Genomic DNA, 20,358 nt, shown 5'->3' with positions numbered 1-20,358 from the left:
GAGTAGAAAAGTTCCTGTTCGCCTAAGGCATTCGTTCAAAATCTTACGCGGGGTCATGCGCTCTGATATAGAATGAGCATTGAAGTATTGAGCGTCATCACGTGGAGTTAATTGAGAAGATGGCGTCTATAGTAAAAGGTGTGCTTATCATGTGATGGATAACGAATAATTTCAAAGTTTTACAGCACTTTTTAGAAGATTTCGGAGTAAACTAAACTTATCTTTTATTTCATATTATTCCATCCCTTATCTCGAATCTACAGACACCGGGGAAATTTGGAGTCGTCTCTTCAATCACCGACCCTTCGTTCAGGGAGAGATCAGCTACTTCTTACGAGAGTTTGAGGTACGCGATTTGAACATCAAACCTGATGTACAAGGATTCCAAGTGAATCTTTAATTAAAATAGGAGAAAGTCTAAGCACTTTGATCATTCAATTTTTGTTCTAATTATATTTAATCCCCCTTCATTCTTTTGACTCTGTTGATCTGATATTCTGTTTTTCGCCTATTTAACCAAGGAGCGACGAGAGGACAGAGAAGTGGAGCGCCTTTTCAAGATCTTGGAATATTCGACAGAGCTTGGACAGAGTCAATTTGACCGTACAGAGCAGCTGGGCGATTGTCATTTGCCCAGTCTGAAGGCAAATTTAGACGTTGCACTTAGCATGTGCCAGCGAGTCCTTGAACAGGAAGAAAAGACTGAGAACGTGTGCCTCTTTTATCTTATCCTATTCTGTCGATTTTTGTTCCTAGTTTAGATCTTTATTTCATTCTAGCTTAACAACGGAGTATATTACTTGCAGGATAAAAAACTCCAAGTGAACAGAGAGACAAGAAAGTCCCAGTGGCAAAAGTTCATCAATGATATGAGCTCCAAATGCGAAAAAGTTGATAAAACTTTTGAAGAAAAAGAAGAGGAACTCAGAGGGTTTTATCAGGACTTGGAAGAAAAACTTCACATTTCTCCTTGAATTAAAACGTATTAGTCAACTCAAGGATCATAAAAATATTCCTGTTTTTTCATTCAACGCTTAGACTGTGATAGAAGACCAAGAAAAAAATTAATATATGTATCCTGCTTATTTATCTCTGTTGTATCAATTCAGAGGATTTAAAACCCTTTGTACTATTCAGATAATCAAATAATCAGCCAATATGCCTGTGGAGGTGATAAAAGATCCTTCCATAACTATCAACCCTGGTGCAGAGTTGGTAAATTTTGTGATGAAGAAAGTGAAAGAAACAGATCAGCTGCCCAAAGGTATATCCACGCTCAAAAAATCAACTAAAAAGCAGAGAGCTAACGTAATATTGAAACTAGAAGACATTTTATGGCTAAACAATTACTTAAAAGAGTACAGAAAGACTTCTGAAGAGAAGGTCTATCTGCATGAATTTTTGGAAACTTCCAAAGTGAATCTTCCAGTACCTGAAATAACCCCAAGAAACCCTGAACTTGAAGCTAGAATACAGAAGTTGATAATGCAACAAAATGATAGGGAATACAGAGCTATGACAAAAAGCGTCGATGCTGTTAGAAAGAAGTTGCCTGAAGACACTCTCGCCTATCAAAGTAAGAGGCAATATTATTTTATCTTTATCATTTACTCATTTCGTTATATTCCCCCCTACTTTCTTTTTCTAAAAATTCTGGTTTCAGAACAATCATGTTTGTCTCTCTTGTTTCAGTGAAAGAGATGAACAAGCAGTTGATTGCAATTGCTCAATTTGTATTCTCTGTACTAGCTGGTTTTGTGTTTGGCTTCATCGGAGTGGAATTGATCATTGGTGGTTTGGACTTTGGATTTAGACTTTTACTTGGCATAATGTGCGCCCTGATTATAGCCCTGGCAGAGATATATTTTCTAGCTAAAAAGCTTAATGAAGAAGACTATATTCTCAGTCACGAGGAACTACCAAAGCAAAAACTACACCAAGAGTAACATCTGCAGAAGAGCAATGTCACAATTTTTATTGGTTCCTCAGAAACGACTTTCTTCTCAAACTTTTGAATAAGCACATGAGTTTTAATATCCTGAGCTGTGATTTCCTTCACATTTTGTTTCATTATGTACCATTGAGTTTGAAGTTTAATAAATGATTAATTCAAAGTATTTAGAATGTATTTTTTAAGTCTTGTCATACGTGTGAAAAAATATTTTATTATTAAAATTATCCCTAAAAACGGCATGATGAGTTGAATGGGTATTTTATATTAGGACTAATTAATGAGGTTCCTCACAAAGACGGCTATTCTCTTTAGTTATGACAGCCAGATGAATTAATTCTACAAAGGAATGTGTCTTCAAATCCTCAGTGCTGCTCCTCAAAGTACTAACATGGTCTCTATCGTCTGATCTGTGATGTGTATTAAAGTCTTGCTGTTTGGACCAATCTTTAGTAATCAGAATCTTTTCTCAAGACTTTCTGAGAGTTAGGAACAAGAAATTTTCCGGAATTATTCCATATTTGATTCTTCCTCACTGTCACTGGATTCGACTTTTCCATTCTCTTTACTATCGCTTCCATTTTTATGAGGAACACTATCTTCAGAACTGCTGGTGATCTCTACTACTTCCCCATTAGCATCTTTTTTCTGCACTGTTTCATCCTCATGAGAAGAGGCACTGTCAGATTCACTATCAGTGTCAGAATCAGAGGAGCTCTCTGATGAACTACTATCCGAAGAAGGGGGGTTTTTCTTTGCCATCAACTCTTTAAACTCTCTGACGGTTATCTTTCGTGGTATTATCTCACGTAGAAAGTCAAGGGTTTCATTGCTTTGCACCACTTCAGCCACATTTTTGTAGTCGAGAGTATGTCCTTTTTTACCCAGACTGTGTGCTTCAGACGATAAATGATGAATAAATAATTCCTGAGAACAAAGGTTTGAATTTTCCGCGTTAATTCTGGGAGATCCGGTTGGCCGGTTAGTTGGTTAGAATCAAAGCTTCTTGGCGCGTTAGCGATGTTATGAAAAATTCGATATTATCCTACCGTTGCTTTCGCCACAAGGAACAAACAATCCTGGCCAACTGTCTCGACGTAAGGAGAGCTTTTCATTATTGTTTTCACTCGAGATAGTGGTAAATGCAGATCTTTTGGTTTCTGTGGCGACCCTTGCGACGCCATTATATTATATTATATTCACTTCTGCTAGTTAACTCCGGCGTGATTCCGGCGTCACTAAAATCGTAGTGCTTTTTTCTGATTGGTCTCACCATCTTCGAAGGTAAGCATCCGGTAGATTTAACTTTGCACCGCCAAACTTCAACTACCAAACGAATCGCGAATGCTCATATACCTAGTAGTTTATTTTAGCAGTAGAAGTAGACGAGGACAATAAATTAAGCCCCTACAATATTGCGCAGTCCCTAACTTAAATAACCACCAGTCGCCTATAAGTCCACTCCGAATTTGATTGATCATACCTTCATAAGTTTGTGTACGCATTACACATTAGCATAAACTCGATTACATAACTCTTTGTACAAGACATATTATTTTTCATCAATTTTTGTTAGATTCAAAAGCTGAAATATCAGAAATCTACCTACATGAAGTAGTTTTGTTGCAGGGCTTTCATTGATGACCACGTCAGGTATTACTTGGCATGCATCCATCATCCTCGAAGTCTTCTCAAGGAAACACCTTGCTAACTGCGGTGACCTGAAATCCGCAGCAAATCAGATTAGTAAGGAAATAATAATAAGGCAAAAATTTGTCTTATCCGAGGACTTCATCGACAAAGACCCCGCTCACTGGGAGACCTGAAACACACAGCAGATCAGATTAGTTTTAGATATTCGTGGGAACAAGTATTTTCTAATTGGAGATCTCTGGTAGGCTAAATCCTCTCTCTGGAAGATCTGAAACATTTAGCAGTATCATATGAGTATATGTTAACAGACTGGTACAAAGTTTCGAGTCTGAGCTCTAATTGCAAGCTAGCTGCGAGACTCTGAACTACTCAAACACATGCATAAAAAGCGAGAAAATATGTAGCTGATAGACAAAAGAAAGGAAAGAGGAAAAAGTAGAAGCATAATAAAGAATTGGTAGCATGGTGGTCGGCGATCCTCTTCGACGCGTTGTCTTCAGGCTCAGCATGTCCTCTCAACTCTGTGCTCCACGTTAACACAGAGCTAAGGGACAGCATGTTGCCCAGTCCAACAATCGCTTGGCTTTATTTTCAATTCTGAACACTAAAGTTGTATACAAAGAAGAACTTAATTATTCCAAGTGTGAATCTAATTTCTGGCGGATAATTATGCAAATTCCATGACTTCTGAGACTCAATACAGGGATATTAGTGAGATGAATTTAATACTGGGAACAAGTGGTATTGATAAGAAAAGCTCGTGCCAAATATTTGCGATTGTAGGACGCTGTGGAACGAATACGCATGTCCGCTTAAAAACTACCTGCCTGACCGTTCGCGATTCCTTCCTACCCATATTTGTGTTTGCCCCCCCGACTCAACGAATCGATTCGGTGGAACCCCAAAGTTGAGACCGATGTTCCCAAATCCATCTCAACTTGAGATTCTAATTATTACTAGCGCACACATTCAGATCGAACTACATTCAGCACCCGGCCTACCGCATCCTACCTATACCACCTATATTTAATTGCGAATCACATTTTCACCAACACAATCATTCAGTACGCATCAATCATACAACGTGGTTCAGGACTTACTTTGATGAGTTTCACTGTAGGGAAAGAAAGGGTTAGTACATCCTATCCAGAATTTATGGAATTTAAGTTGGCTCTCAAGAAATGAATGAAATATCAACATATATTGTAATATTTGAAAAGATTAATCTATAGATTTTGGAATAATATAATGACTCGATAAACTTGACCAATAAATAGTTTTATCAGGGGAAAAGAGCTCATGTATATTGAAATAAGTAATGGTTATACAAATAAAATGAAACATTGGTACCACCATGCCACGCGATAGAAAAGATTGAGGAAAGTTAGACAGCAAAATCAAAGCATGCGACTCACTGACTCTGCCGAAGTTGATTTTCTTCTTCTGGATACGCTGCATACCGTAGCCATTTTCCAAGAAGTTCCATCCTGTTAGTATCAATTTCTTTGGTCCCTATGCAAACACTATTTCAGCACACAAGTCTCTGCACTTAAGTCTCTGCACACTGCACCGCACTACACACCATATCTGTAAGTTGTGAGAAATGCAATCGATTAGATTCCAATCCTTGCAATGCAAATATAGTATCAGTACACGCCAAGAAAATAATATAGAACGCGATTTATGCCTCACACACCTCAATAATGAAAATTCTCAACAATTCTAAAAAATTTGATAATCACCGCACATATATTCAATAATAAACTTGAAAATAAACGTGAATGCGCGTCCAATCGCCGCCATATAGATTCAAAGTTATTCGACCGCGGTTGGTTCTTCTAGAACATTCCTGCGATCTGACGCCATGAAGATAAGAGCGATTTATAAATTTTTTTTGAACTTGGAAGTGATAATTACCGAGCCTAATGCTGTTGGAGGTCAATTATTAGCGAGCCGACTATTTTTTGCGAAAGATATCCGAATTTAATGCAAAAGATTTATAACATGCAACAAATTCTCCCCTCTGCCAGAGCTCGCAGCTTGGGACACGTAATGGCGGCCAAACGACGCGGCATGAGGGAATCATAAAATTCAAATTTTCACTTACTTAAACGTTGCTACGAAGTCCACACCTGTCCTAAATCGATGATAGCACCTATAGATCGACATTTTGTGATAATTTAGATTCTGTCGCACAATATTTCAATAATAAAACTCGAAATAAACGGAGCGACATCGTGCTGCTGTTCGTCCTGCGTAGCGATCCCCCGTAGAAAGAACGAGAACGTGATCGTCTTTTGTTTACTGGCCAATCAGCGAGAGGTCACGTGATCACATACAAATTCAACCACTTATTTATCTCTGATTAGAAAAAACTCCGGAAGCAATAATTAAATAAAATCAACTCGAGATAAATTGGGCATCATGTATGTTGAACTATTTGAAGTTCGCTCCCTCCATTGTGCGCATTTTCATGGGGTAAAGAAGGGATGAAATTTTATTTCCTATAGGTTTTAATCCTTAGCATCATTTGGTACCTGAAATGTGCTAGAGATCCTGTGTGGAAAAAGTAAGGGATCTTTTTACCGACTGCCATCCCCTATTTACCCTCAATTCTCATGAACGTCGAAACTCGCTTATACATAACTCTGATTTCTGATTGCATCAAAAAAGTGTGCAAAATTATCTTTTTCTGAGGGGCAAACATTTTTTTTTACGTAGTAATGACCTTATAACAAATAATAGTCACAGTTTAACTTCACGGGGCCTAGGAAAAAGCCATAAAATTCTATGCAACTATCTTCAAATATTATTAAATACAAAGCCACAAATAATGTTTTTTTCCTTGATTTGAAAATTAATTAAAATAGGGCAGCTGATTCCTGAAGAACAAAGCAGCTACAATAATAGTTAATTAATGTCTCCATTAATACGAGGACGGTTGCTAACACTCATAGCTTTCATTACAAATGCAGATGAATGCAAAAGAAAAATCCGTACGTCATAAAATCATTGGACTACGTAATGCAGAAGCAGCTGCATTATACTTCAAATAAAATTTATCGTATCTACGCGATATATATATAAAAAAAAAAAAAAACGGTTTTCATGGAAATACCGGTGACTTAATAATTCGCACGTCAGTGTAACGAATTGGTTCGTGCATAAATTGAAATGCTAAGAGCGAAATTGGAAGGAATTAGGAAAAACGCCACGAAATGGGATGGTGATTACCGGGGAGGGGGTCGTAGGGTCGAGGGTTGGCTTGATGGGGTATGATGAGGGGGTGGGGCCGGCCGGGTTACTGGGGTTGGAAAATTCACCCCCAAGTCCACCCCTCTTCCGGATTTGAAATGGTGGGTAAAGTGCCGACTGCTGGGTAAATAACTTCCATCTTGTGCTGCAACCCCCGTTGTGCTCCACCCCCGTCTCTGTTCCCGTGCAATTCCTATCATCCCCTTTTACACCCGACTGCCCCCGACGCCGAGGTGCTGCGACCCTTGCGTTTCATAAGCTAGAACAAAAATAAGAACTAAGAAGAATGAGGAATAAAAAAAAAATCGGGCGATGGAACGGGGAGGGTGGCACCGAGGAGAAGAAGGAAGAAAAGACGTAAAATATTCTCTTAATGAGCAAAGACTTTCAAGTATTGACTCAAAATGGCGGGCGACCCTTTCAAGTCAGCTTGTTAACCATTATTCCGGACTCTGGTTCTCATCTGTTCCCTACGCGTCTCACAATCAGTTTTCTTTGCGGCTCTTGCTGCTCAGAATATATATATATACACGTATACTTTTAGTCCTAACCAGCTACGATCCTGAGGGTGAAGAGAAATCTGGGGAAAGAATATAAGGAAGGGTCCATCTTATCATGCTTCCAGAATACCAACGAGCCGGAGTTATATTTACTTATCATATAGCTGGTATAGTCTGTTCAAAAATCGCATGGATTTCTATTATTTTATTTCCTTTTCACGTGCGGCTTGTTGGAAAAATAATCATCTATCAATGACGATACATAATGATTTTTTTAGAATAATTTTTCATTGATAATTGTGGGATCAAATAATTCTCTGCATGGGATTTGATAGCGAGAATTATCTAGAGGGATTCACGTTCACTCGGTGGATTTATTAAATCCTCAGCTATTACGTGAGATGTTAATCAACGTCTGGCAGGTAATCGTTTGGAAGATATTGACAAGTTTCCAGAATCCTCTGTACCCAACTTTCTCAAAGTTTACGTTGTGTCTAATTCCTAAATTAATGAATCTGTTAACCCGAAACTTTGAACACACTGTTATCCAAGTAATATTACACTCTACGCGCTACGAACCCTCAATATAACGGTTTTCGCGTTAACCCGATACGACAGATTTATATAAATTTTCTCCATGCAACATACCACCCCCGAAATAATCGATACACCCACGTGCCCCACCCTGATCGTGTGAAAATTAAAAATTCTCCCAACATTTCAAAGTTGAATGGACAATCGCTCCGAATTTCTTATTTAAGGGAGAAAATGAAAAAAAGAAAAATAAATGGCGACGTAGTCGAAGCGATTCCTCGTCTCGGGGGTGGCCGGGCGCAGTTGTTCTTATATTTTAGTTTGTCGCTGCCCCTCTTGTGACGCGAGTTTTTCGAGGAGGGCGGCAATAAATTATTTCCAAAGACGGTTTGGCCCGAGGCGATAGCCGCCCCGGCAGGTGGTTGGGCAAGCGGAGTCGAGAAAAGGAAAGGAAAGTAAAGTAAAGTAAAGGCTTGTTATAACTTGAGACTTTCCCTTTGAGTCGGTGTTCATCCGCGCGAACCTCTTTAGAGGAATTATACGTATAAGGGTTAAAAACTGTACAGTGCGGAAGCGAAGACACTGCGCGACGATGGAAGGGGTCCGGCGAAGCTTATGGGTTTGCTGAGGGGGTTTCGGGGGCCGTAAAATATACGAAAGCAAGTTTCTACGCTCTGCAGAAACGAAGGATTGCTCCAGGGGTGGAGACGAAGAGTGGTTTCATTATTGATCAAAGAACCGATGTAGCCTTCCCTCGAGATCCCTTTTTCCACCCCCGCGTCAAACCGAAAGCTCACCCTATTCGTTCTTCCTTCGATATCGCGTTATATATAATACACGAATAATGTGAAAGTCTACAACCGACGGACCGGGCATTACTTCCAGGGGGCCCCTCAAGATATTCGCGGGCCTTCCGCGCTCCTCGTTGATGTATTATAAAAAATTCGAGTCACGACGAGGGACTGATGAGAGTAAAAAAATATTAGCCAGACGGATGGAGTTAATTTTAATTTTTTAATTATCTTCATCCCTTGTACACCTCGTACAACAGCTTTGTCGCACGAGAAATTTAAATACTTGCGTTTACGTGAGCAAAGACTACCCTTGAGTTGAACCGAAGGAACGTGACTTTTCTCAAACTGAATTAAAGTCTTATAGGATTCCGTATTAAATACATTTCTCTATGAAAATTATAAAAACACTCGCAGGTATAAATACGAAGGGATGAAAATTGCTGCGCGACGAAGTGACGTTTGTAACTCAGCGCGGGGGTGGACAAAGGGGGAGAAAAAAAAAAATATATTCCGGTCCTGACAAATTGCATGAAGATAAAATGACGTTTAAATTATTATTTTATCGAAATCGAGCGAACGTTGGAAATAAACGACTTTGTGGCACCGCGGCAGCCATGTTGGTCAAATATTCGGGGTCGTACGCCATAGAACGGGGGGGTTGATTCCTGGATGTTATTAATTTTTTTCCGATTCCCTCCCTCCTTACGGATATTTCTTCATAATCTTCTTTCGAAATTCCAGTCCCTTTGTTCGATATTATTGTTCTCTTTATTCCATTCATTTCGATTCCGTTGTTTCCGCGAGCGCCTTTATCCTTGCTGCTACTGACGCCGCTTCTGCAGATGCCAATTTAATCGTTGATCCGTCAAATTCTTCTTTTTTTTTTTCCCGTCGTTTCTATACGCTTGTACTGCGGACTAATTTCCTTTGAAGTCCCCCACCCACCTCGAATCTCAAAATGAATCTTATAATTTACTTCGAAATTTTTTCCCCCGATTCTTTTTACTCTCCTCTCCTCTTTTTTTTTTTCTCCTCTTCCTCCGGCGACATAGTTTATCGTTTTTATTCCCGTACAGAATTTGTCGCGCTAGAGTTTGAAAGAAATCCAGGATTACACGCGTTAGAATTACGCCAAGGAGCCTCGGGCTATTTTCGCGGATGCTGCAGCGGTAGCGATGGCAACGACACCGAAGAATATCAAAGTTTCAAAGGGTTGTTTCGTCGGGATTGCCGCATTCGCACGGGGTACGTTGAGTCGCATGGATTTGGTAGAAAAAAATCGTACAGGGGGTGAAGCTGCAACGGCACAAGAGTAAAAGAAACGGACCACGTCGTATTAGTAATAGTAAATCGGGTATTCTCCTCGTTCCAGTTCCCATTTTCAATTGTATCAACTTAACCCTTTCATTGTTTTTTGCCGGTACGCGTACGTGCGGCAGTTCTTACAGTTGTATGAGTTCCGTGTAGAGAGTTAGAACCGTTTGACCGAAGTCGCTCGCTGGTAGCCCGGAAGCCGAACCCCCTTTCTCTTCTCTCTTCTTTATTCTAATATATAATATTACCCTTCATACCGGGTGTACATTTTTAATCTAAAATCTACCGGCTACTGATTATCCCCCCGATACTTCAGCCCGAAAAAAAATCAACACCCCGTACACCGTGCGTACGTACGGCGGTACCCGATTTACCGTGGCCATACACGTAGCACTAGCGAACAATCGAACGAATGTAGCGAATATGAATACCGTATTATAATAAGCCCAATGAAACAAAAACTAGTCGTGCGAGGTAAAACAATAGGAAACCACCCTTGTACCCTTTCCTCGTCTTTTTTTTTTTTTCTTTCCTACCCTTAGCTCCCGCAGCAGCGGCAGTTCGGACCAGTTTTTTTTTACTTTCGGGTTTCCTCTCCTCTTACATTACCGAAGTAACCCTTCATTTCGCGCATAGGTATAAACCTAGGAGCAACTTCTCTAGAGGTGCAGGTCATATAATAGAGCTATGGGATTCCCCCGGTGAAATAAAAGGCAAGAACCTGTAGCTCGCCGAGTTTGCATGACTAACGTCGTATGTATAGGTGGTAGGGCAAGCCTTGGAGCGACCAATGCAGCTGCGAATTCATAGACGGTCGTTGAAATAATTCTTTTGTTTTCTCCGACCGTTCTGATTGAAATTAAAATAATATAATCGCGATAGTTGAACTACCGTATAGGGCGACGAGAGTAAATTTACAACGCGAACTGGTTTTGCAATTATTATAATCCTTCGGCGCTTGATTTACCTCGAGCGAATTTATATATCCGGGGGGCACTTCGCGGTCTTCGGACTTTTTTATTCCAAGCGAAGCTCGTCTTGTTCTCTCGACTCTTATTTCTTTTTCATCAATCCTCTATTCCATTCAATTTTCTCTCTCGTATTTCAACGATTTTCACGAGCTCTATGAGTAAAATCGTTCGAAGAACGACGGTGTCTGAAAACTTTCCATCGCCACGTTGCATAATTTTTAACTCTGTGAAAAATAATTCATATTTCACTCGCCGAACTAGCTCCTGAAGATCGAAATGCACGTTTCAATGTATCTTGTGTACCAATCTCGTCATGGCCGCCAGCAAACGGAACGACCCTGCGCAGTTTCGTCCGATACACATTCATCGGGCAAAGACAATCCTCCGCAATTTTTTTATTCTCATTTCGATAAGGAATGTCGGAGATTTTTTTTTTTTTGATAGAAAAAATGCACGATTTCTGCGGAGGTAATGAAAAAAGATGCGCCATCAAAGGAATTCACAGCTTCTGTATCCGTTGATCACGAAGCCACAAATTACAGACGTGCAATTTCTCGCGTCACTTGTAAAAACGACTCCGGAATATCCACAGTTGATTGGTTCATTTTTATTTATTTATTTTTTCTTCATTTCCTTTGCAAAAAATATCGTGGTGACATTTTTAATTTTTCCCAGTCAGAAATAGCTTCTGTGTAGTTATCAGATGTACATGTTTCAAGGAGTACGCTTATCGCGGGATGATCGTAAGGGATATAAGTATTATAGGTAAAAATATCGGAAGTATATAAAGTGAAGACAGTCGAGAATCCGCTTATAATAAATCCCCTTCTCAAGGATCCCGACTCTATGGATAATGAGGATAAACGATCCCAGTTGGATATTATGTCCTCAAGACTTTGATTAAACACCTTTCAAAATACCCGATCTCCTGCAGCGGGTATAATACCGGTATAATCTGATCCTGCGATCGATCGATTAGTAAACCGATCTCAAACCTTAAGTGGCTCGCGGATATCAAATTGATCCCATCGGGGAATCGACGAATGCGACGATTTTCATTCAACGTCACGTTTTAATTTTTACAACAAAAGAAACAAAAAAAATAATAATATTTTCCCCGCACGAATCTCGTCTATCCCCCCTTCGTATCTCTTCATCCGGTCTTCGTATTGATATCTGTATAATTGACGGGTATCCGGACTAAGAATCGAGATGAAAAAAAAAATTCAAAGAATTCGTGAGCGGCATTGCGATCGGGAGAAGGGATCTTCCTCACCGGATAATACGAACGACGAGGCGATCGAACAATTACATGAGGATATACATTTTTTGCTTCCGCATAATAATATTTAACGAGCGACGCACGTCTGACCCGTCATCGTCCAGGTGTCCTGTTCGCTTGTGGGTACGTATATTTACCTGCACGATTTCGACCGTTTGGTCCACGCTGCGAAGGGGTTGTCCACCCTTTGAAACCCTTTTTTTAGCCCATCAGGATTAAGAATGTTATGCTTCCGTACGTTCGTACAGCAGTTCGGCCGTTGAATCGCCAGTTCGGTCCAGAGAGGACCCGGACCTCGACGAAACAATGGCCGCTGGACCGCACCCCGGATGCACGCGGTCATTAAGTTATACCTTACATACATCCCCTTCCGATTTTCTCCAGTCGCAGCTGCTGGCCTCCGCTGACGTTTGGTCGCAAAAAATACGGATGAAAAAAAAAAAAGAGATCTCAACCTTTGTCTCACCTTATTATAAGTACGAGGATATCGTCACTGACCTGGGACCAGCCCTTAACCGGGTCCCGTTGTGCGTTCGATATCATTCGTCTGTGTAAAATTTACCATCCAAGTAGAAGATGCTGCGACGAGCTGATGTGAACGAGGTGGCCGATGTGGACGATTTTTTTCCCCTCCAAATTTTCCGTGTATTTAATTGTTTTTCGGCGAGCTTTCGCGGGATTTTGCTTTCGGACAAATGCGGGATCGTCGTTGGATCCGGATGCCGGAGTTTCGGTTAAATCCGATTACAGGTGATCGAATGTTTTCCAATATCAACGGCGAGATGAATCAAAAAAAAAAGGGGGAAAAAAATCGCAGCGCACCGCGGGCGCGTCGAACGGGAGACCCCCGATATATAACCGCCGGTATCTCGATGATAATTCAGAGCTCACAATCGGTTAATTAATTTGGCTGCGCTCAATGAATACTAATTTCTTGGCTATAATTAACGCGACCGTTCGAAATTTTATAATAAAGACTTTAACTTTCTCTCCGAGACGCACCCTGTCTCCCTACCCTCGTCGTATAGCTTGCGATTTGTAACGATTAACTTCTGGAAGTAGGAATCTATATCGTTAATTTTTTTTTTTTCTTTCACTTCTAATTACTACAGCGAATCAGAAAATGAAGAAGAAAAAATTGTTCGCGATACCCGTGCAGCTGTTGGGTACGTACATACCTCCGTTGCGAATATTTTTATTCGCATTCGAGACGAAGACAAAAGTGGTTCTTACTACACGTGGACTCGAAAACCGGCTTTGCGTTTCCGTCGGGGGTAAAGATTCGTTTATTTTAAGGGCTTTATATTATACCATCGCAGATGCGGACCGTGGTGGACATCGGTGTTTCATACGTACGTTTATATGGGTGACTCTCCAGATGCGGATACGTAGGAAACGTTGGTCCCCACGTCCGCAGAATATCCGGACAGTGAAACACGTACGTACGTACGTACGTTCGTATACGGAGGACGAATTTGAACCAGGGTGGACGTCGACAGTCGCTCCCCACGTGGTCCGAGGGAAGGTTGACCCTTAATTTCGGTCCGTTGTCTCGCCCGTAACTTGCGGACGAACCAAAAATAACGTCGCAAACTAACTCGTACTCTACGATCTGGAAAAGACGCGGCGGAATTTAGTTGGAAACGGTTCATTTTTATCGCGGTATAATATAAAATGGCTAATTTTCGGTGACGTACAAGTTACGAGTTCTAAAAATTACGTCGACGAAGTGCAGTGCGGAGTGTGGACGGTAATTTTATTTTCGGAATCACACGTCGGTGTCCCGAAATAATCCGCGCTGATTTTTCCTTCGATTCGGAATACTCGGTAAGAAAAATGTGTGTTGGTGAAAATTTTTATCGCCGGCGTAGTTAAAAATGCCGGACCGTAATCCCCGTGTCTCTGAGGGGTGGCGGGGCCCTCCGTTGATCCCGTGGAATCCCACCCACCCTTTGTTGTAAAATAAGAGCGAAGCCATTGATTTTGAATATGTAAGCCCGGACATTTTATTATTCCCCTATCGGGGGTTGGGTGCCGGTCGGTCGGACGGCGTAGGGGTTGTAGGGGGTGGTTACAACCCGCAGCGAGATGTTAGGGTGGAATAATTGGGGCCGCCCCCGAAACAGCTCCCCGGCCCTTGACACTTGATTGAATATTTTTTCGGACCGCCCGATTGGTTCGTCGTTTCTCGTTGCGACAGGGTCGCCGCCTGTCAAGCAAAAGAATTGCCATGGTAACGGTTGGTCGCCATCAACTGCTATACGAGGGTGGCAAAAGGGGCGAACTTCTCGCGTTGCTGCTGCCGCTGCCGCTGCCGCTGCTGCGCTATATTGAATTTTCAGGAAATCCACCGGCTAGGGAGAATGAAAAGAGGCTGCTGCCTGTGGATGTCGAGAGGAAAAACCTCGAGTCGTCCGGGAGAATTTTCTGCCTCCCCCGTGCCGACGCCACCCCAATCGCTGCCCACCTCCTCCCAGTCCCTCGCGAATTTTCTCCATTCGCTTCACTGTCTCATATTCGTTATCTTTCTACATTTCCATTTTTCTTTCTCCCGTTTTTTTTCTCTTTTTTTTTTTTTTTCTTCTTTATCATCCGCTTCTCTTCCTTTTTTTTTTTTTCATACATATGTATAGACGTATATTCCGGGATAATTTTTACCCGCGTAACCCCGCATACGAGATCAGAGTATGTAAATACTCGTCTACGTATATATATATATCCGTGGGGCGGATTTCATCTAGTTTCTCAGTCGGGAAAATAAACTCCCGTGGGATGAGTGACGTTTTGGTTTCCCAATTAGTCGGGGATGTATTTGCAAATTTTTTTTATCCATTTCTGTATTTATCCCCCTGTTTTTTTTTTTTTTTTTTGGTTTCGTCTACTCGCCCGTGGCAACGAAACTTTTCAGATGAACTGGATAAGGGTGTGAGAAAATTTTTCCATCCTAAAAATCCGAACATTCCGAATAAAACGTAAAGAAAGAAATCGATCGCCGCAATATTATCGCTAAAAAATTTTTTCATTCATATATCAGAAAATTCCAATATCTTTGCTCTTTTTACAAACGAGCCGTTAACGGACGGCGTGACGACGATAAGACGCGGATGATGAGTTCGCCTTTGTTTTCTTTGACTTTGAAGAGGTATATCCACATTATCAAGAAGCGTATAATTTTAATCAGGAAAACAATTGGTGCTAATAAGGCGAGGAGCTTCGCGGCGCACGGTGAGGCTTCGTATCGTCGAGGGGGTCACGACTGCGCATAAAATTTTTTCCCTCGTCAATCTTTACGAGTCTTCGGAGTAAATCCGCAATTATTATGCTCATCACACACACACACAGATGTGCGCTAAAATTAAGCGAATCAATTAATCCGACGAATTTCGAGTCGCTTTTCTCTCAGACTATCAATCGCTCGTCGCGGATCAGATTTCGATTTTCATCGTCATTTTCGTGTTCGAAAAATTCAAATTTCCTCAGGGATATAAAAAAACGCTCTCACTTTCTACCCAGCGCATATCGGCATATCTTTATCGCTGCATTTCTCCTCTGCCTCGTAGCGAAATTTCGTTTGCATCGCGGCGAAGGAAAAAAAAAGGGAACATTTCGCGAGGGCGAAAGACCGGAGAGGGATGACGGAGGAAGATTTTGTTGTACAAACTGAAGGGTATCCTATAGTCGTGAGGTGGCGGGGGTTAGGGGGGTCGATCTCTCCCGGCATCTCCAGACAGACTAACAGGGATAGGGTGAAGTAAAATCGGGGGCGGAAAAAGAGAAGAAGAAGAAGAAGAAAATGGGTGAGGGTGAATCGAGGAAAGCGGGGGACCGTCCTGTAATGATCTTACGGCCACGGCAACTTTTTTAATCAGCGCCAAGTTTAATTATACGGTCGATGAGGAAGGGACTCCTCGTCTCCCCCTCGCCCATTTTACACCCCCACGTTCACCCATCGCCTTATTCCACCTTCTTTCGCCACCCAACCCCCGGGGCTCTAACTAGGCAGCAACTCGCAAACAAGGTTTGACTTATTGCGCGAGAACGGCATCGCATCGCATCCTATCGCACCGTATCTTTCTCTACATTTTTTTTTCTCTTTCCCTGGTAATTCTCTGACTTTCCTTATAGAAAATAACAGGCCGGTAACGAAACGCGGGGGGGAGGTGAGGGCAAAGGAATTTTAAAAGGGGGAGAGGGAGAACACCGAGATTTGGAAAATACTTTTAATTAGCGGAATTTATATTAGCAGTTCACCGCTCACCGTATTCCGTCAGGGATTATTATTAACTCGAAACTCCGTGCAGATGGTGAATTTTATTCTTGCTGACGATGCTGCGGAGGACCATTTCTCGTACCCCCACCGTTCCACCCGCCTATAGCTGGAGAGTATAACGCGAATTCAAACAAACGTACGCGCGTGGGTCGATGAGATTCCGAATGAAAAACGAAAAATAGAAGAAGTTTTTTTGCGGGTCGTAACGATTGATCGGGTTCGCATTATTTTGACAGACGATATAACTCACCCTAATTCTTACGGTTAGGCACACGATCCGTATACTTTTTGCTACAAGTATATAATGGGATCCTGTCGACGAATCAATGGCAGGTATACGAATACCTGACGCGTCCGGACCATTGACTTTCACTTGTCGACGATTTTCGAAAGGTGATCTCTGCTCAGGTATTTTTACATTTTCAAGGGTTCGTGTTTCCCTACCGCAGGGATCAACGTGTCACGCGGCGCGATAGAAATAATTAACATCATCACACTCACCCTTACACAGCTATTTTTCTAGTCGATTCGGAAATCCCCACCGATTCCCTGTAATCGGAAATTCGCGAGCAGTTTGACGGGGTGGTTCATTTTTTGCACGCGTCTGACGAGTCTTGAGAATTTCAAAATTACCGAACAAAATTCTGCCGAGGGAGAGGAGGAAGCTTCCGAGACCAGTTGCGCTGCCGGAGGCAGCTGACGTTGCTCGGAAAAATCTGAAGAGTCCCGTTCTTGTTTGAGGACGAGTTTTTACCGCGCATATAATTAAACGCGTTACTGTCTGCCGACGACTAATTTTTGCGTGAGACATTTCGGTATACCTTGAAAGGGGACGAATCGTACTCCACACCACCGGGTGAGGGGTGATGAGGTACCCACGGTGCAACTTCTCCTAAATATATTTCAAAGAAACAGTGGAGTGCGCCGTCTGTTTCTTCGTCATAAATACACCCCTTTGTACCTGTGTGCTTGTAAAAAAAAAGTACGCGGTGAGAATGGAAACCGAGGGCCTCGTCGTGCATCGAAACTCGCGAGAAAACCGAAAAAAAAAAGTAGAGAAAAAAAAATTTACACTCATAAATATTTCGCACCCCTAATAACGAATCGCGCACCGGGATCATCCCTCGAATCTCACGAGGTAATCTTGTAAGCATCCCACGAAAATGCAAAATTCTATTGGATGAAATCAAAAAAGATCATCAGACTCTAGAAACATGAAAAAAAAAAAAAAAAAAAAAATTGAAATAAACTTTTCAATTTTCGTAAATCCATCTCCATAAAATCCACAACTAGATCCTCCGACTGTACCCCATGAAAAATTACCGACAACGTTTCTTGCGAAAAGTTTGAGCCTTTTTCCTGAAGGTGGGGTGAGTTCGGTGGTCCCATAAATGGGTCTTCCCCTCCGCAGGATCGGTAAGGTTTTCAAGGGTTGTTCTATGGGTTCAGGGAAACGTCGTCGGAGGGTGGTTATTATTTTACCGACGGTTACTAAGGGTAAAACAGAAATCTTCCGTGTCCCTGCTCTTCATCCCCTCGGTTCCCGCCCCGTGAACTTTCGCAGTGGTTCTCCGCGTGCGATTCGTTCGGGCTTACCCCGGGGTGAATTAAATGACGTAATTGGGGTATTTGAATAAAACTCACGTACCGGACAACGTCTTAATAGCCATCCCTTAAGCGATTTATAGATCGTAATAAAATGGACTTAGCGCCAATGTATGCGGGACGAGGTCCGAGGAAAATGGGACTTAACGCGGCTCCTATTGAGACAATAAATTCTTATCCTAGAACGATAAACTTAATTGCCATACCTCTTCGCGAGCTCGAATTAGTCAGACCTGATAACGCTCGTGGTTTCACAAAAGACTTCGGTGCTTTCAAATTTTAATCAAAAGTGAAAAATTACTCGCGCTCCCCGCGACGGGATGATCCCGAATTATTTCAACCTTATTATTTTCGCATCTTATATTTCTTTTTTTTTTTCCCCATTTCATTTTCTCCGACGTTTAGAATCGCGAGGACCGGTTCTGGAGTACGTGACCGTATTTCGCGCACAGGGTGAAAGCGTCGAGCCCGCCCCGGTACGCACGGCCGTCTCATATCCATATGTAGCTTTTGATGTTATTTAATACAATGGGGAATAATTTAATTTATACATATACATCTTCAGGTGGCGAACGCGCGCTCTATCACGGGGTGCAAAATTCACGTACGTCTGCCCTTCCCATTTCTCCTCCTCCTTTGTACTTGTATTAATGCGGAGCCACTTCATTCCATTTGATTCTATTAGGACTCGCACGTTCGCACACACGTATCTCCGCGTTCGCGGTGTGTGCGTGCAACGCACTGTTTTGTAACGCGCGTGTAACGTACGCGCGTATAATATCCATACGCGTATACCTACCTACCTTTTCTACCTACCATTCTCTATACATTTACCTACCTGCCCGCTCGATTCGTTCCCGTATATGCAAATCATTTGCGCCGCCTTTCGTCTTTCGCGGCCTTTCAATAGACATCTGCCGTACGAACAATCACATGAAAATAATAACTGTTTTTACAGGACGAAGACGCGCTGCGAAAGGACCGAACCCCGTCGTCGGACTCTACCTTCGTCGGCAGGACCGCGTAGGGATCGAAAAATTCACTAGAAACAAAAGGAGGGACGAAGATAAAGACGAGAAAAAAAAAAAACATATATATATATGTAATGTATTACGCATGGATGGAATAATTTTGAATAAAATTTTATGCGAGTGTTACCCGCAATATTTCAGTTAATTCGTCTTTTGAGTTTTTTTTCATTTTTCATTCTTTGCGTTTCTCTCGTTTCATCGCTGCACGTCGACGTCGTATACGCGACATACGGTCTCTACAGGGGTAATCTTCATTAATACAAATATAATCCTTGAAAAAAAAATGGTAAAAATAAAAAAATGGGGACATGCTCCGGAATGTCTTTGGACGCTGACTGATGCCAAGACATTAACCCCCGGGAAAAGATACACAGATATATATTCGCTGAAGGAGACGTGGCAGACGCGAGACGATGAGAGGGATGAAATAAAGGGGAGGAAAAATAGTGAAGCGAGGAGGGGCGGGGTGGGGTCGGGGTGGAAAATAGTCCGCCCTCTGCAGCCTCGCCGATAATCCTGATAAATTGACACGATAACTTCTCGTCAGGTTTATTAAATTATTATCTCGACTTATTTGAGCAAAAGTAAACCGGCACGAGAACCAAAGAAATAAAACATCGCGTGCGGTTAATTATTCATCTTTTTCTTTCGTTTTCGTCTTCCTTTTTTTGTTATTACCTCCAGACACCGTAGAACCGCGCAAAATAATATACGAAATCGCGGATTTCCAATTTCTTCTTTCACAGGGATGAAAAGTGACGCCGGGTATACGCGAGCTGGCGCAAAAAAAAAAAAAAAAGAAAAAAAAAAATCAAACGAAGAAAAAAAAGACGGAAAAAAAAAATGAAACGAAAGTAAAAGGACGAAAAAGGAACGCGAAGAAGTGGGAAATATATTTCTTCTATGGGATGAACAAAGCGCGGGCGCGGTATGAGCCGAGAAAGCATCGGAGTAAGGTTCCGGGGGTGTAAGTTGTAACTCATCCCTGAATGTCTTCTTGCGTGGTATACCTTCGGAGTTTCCGAGTCTCGCGTATAGCTGGCTTTCCGCACTCCTCCCGTCCCTCCCTTCCCTCCCTTTCCTCCGTCCCTCTTCCTCCATCCCGCCCTCGTTTCGGTTTAGTTTTTTCAAGCGCAAAGTAATTGTTTCGTTGGGATGAGAAATAAGAGAGCTTGCAGTTCACGCCGCGGCGATACTC

At 42.0% G+C, this 20,358-nt stretch overlaps 4 protein-coding genes and 1 long non-coding RNA gene across 5 annotated transcripts in view; 3 read left to right on the top strand and 2 right to left on the bottom strand.

Annotated features, from left to right (window-relative positions):
- The window catches only part of LOC105689632 (obscurin), a 187,147-nt gene extending 180,055 nt beyond the window's left edge, over window positions 1–7,092 (bottom strand). The window contains exons 1-2 of the mRNA XM_048658583.1: window positions 5,712–7,092; window positions 3,561–5,191 (exon numbers count right to left, since the gene is read on the bottom strand). The gene's annotated coding sequence lies outside the window, so the exon portion shown is untranslated. The remainder of the gene's footprint in view (window positions 1–3,560; window positions 5,192–5,711) is intronic.
- LOC105692773 (biogenesis of lysosome-related organelles complex 1 subunit 5) lies at window positions 76–1,263 on the top strand. Its single transcript, XM_012412212.3, has 4 exons — window positions 76–138; window positions 264–346; window positions 522–710; window positions 807–1,263. The coding sequence occupies exons 1-4, from the start codon at window positions 120–122 to the stop codon at window positions 972–974; spliced, it is 459 nt and encodes a 152-aa protein (XP_012267635.2). The 5' UTR covers window positions 76–119; the 3' UTR covers window positions 975–1,263.
- Window positions 1,154–2,117, top strand: LOC105692771 (transmembrane protein 199). Its single transcript, XM_012412209.2, has 2 exons — window positions 1,154–1,576; window positions 1,693–2,117. The coding sequence occupies exons 1-2, from the start codon at window positions 1,159–1,161 to the stop codon at window positions 1,944–1,946; spliced, it is 672 nt and encodes a 223-aa protein (XP_012267632.2). The 5' UTR covers window positions 1,154–1,158; the 3' UTR covers window positions 1,947–2,117.
- LOC105692772 (chromatin accessibility complex protein 1) lies at window positions 2,116–3,161 on the bottom strand. Its single transcript, XM_012412211.3, has 2 exons — window positions 3,001–3,161; window positions 2,116–2,878 (listed from the first exon to the last, which is right to left on the bottom strand). The coding sequence occupies exons 1-2, from the start codon at window positions 3,133–3,135 to the stop codon at window positions 2,462–2,464; spliced, it is 552 nt and encodes a 183-aa protein (XP_012267634.1). The 5' UTR covers window positions 3,136–3,161; the 3' UTR covers window positions 2,116–2,461.
- Window positions 7,093–13,614: 6,522 nt separating the features above from the next.
- Window positions 13,615–19,205, top strand: LOC125501946. The gene is made up of 2 exons (XR_007279687.1): window positions 13,615–14,081; window positions 19,088–19,205. It is a non-coding gene; the product is annotated as an uncharacterized LOC125501946 (long non-coding RNA).
- The last annotated feature ends 1,153 nt before the right edge of the window (window positions 19,206–20,358 follow it).

This window comes from Athalia rosae, chromosome 7, assembly GCF_917208135.1.
Source record: "Athalia rosae chromosome 7, iyAthRosa1.1, whole genome shotgun sequence".
NCBI classification, from domain to species: domain Eukaryota; kingdom Metazoa; phylum Arthropoda; class Insecta; order Hymenoptera; family Athaliidae; genus Athalia; species Athalia rosae.
This window is presented reverse-complemented; position numbering and strand designations above follow the sequence as displayed.

Excerpts from the sequence above, each read along its gene's own strand:
- LOC105692773 (XM_012412212.3), top strand. Across the intron at positions 347-521 it reads ACTTCTTACGAGAGTTTGAG|GAGCGACGAGAGGACAGAGA; the intron begins GTACGCGATTTG and ends TATTTAACCAAG. Across the intron at positions 711-806 it reads AGGAAGAAAAGACTGAGAAC|GATAAAAAACTCCAAGTGAA; the intron begins GTGTGCCTCTTT and ends TATTACTTGCAG.
- LOC105692771 (XM_012412209.2), top strand. The coding sequence starts at position 1,159 with ATGCCTGTGGAGGTGATAAAAGATCCTTCCATAACTATCAACCCTGGT. Across the intron at positions 1,577-1,692 it reads AGACACTCTCGCCTATCAAA|TGAAAGAGATGAACAAGCAG; the intron begins GTAAGAGGCAAT and ends CTCTTGTTTCAG.
- LOC105692772 (XM_012412211.3), bottom strand. The coding sequence starts at position 3,135 with ATGGCGTCGCAAGGGTCGCCACAGAAACCAAAAGATCTGCATTTACCA. Across the intron at positions 2,879-3,000 it reads TCCTTGTGGCGAAAGCAACG|GAATTATTTATTCATCATTT; the intron begins GTAGGATAATAT and ends CTTTGTTCTCAG.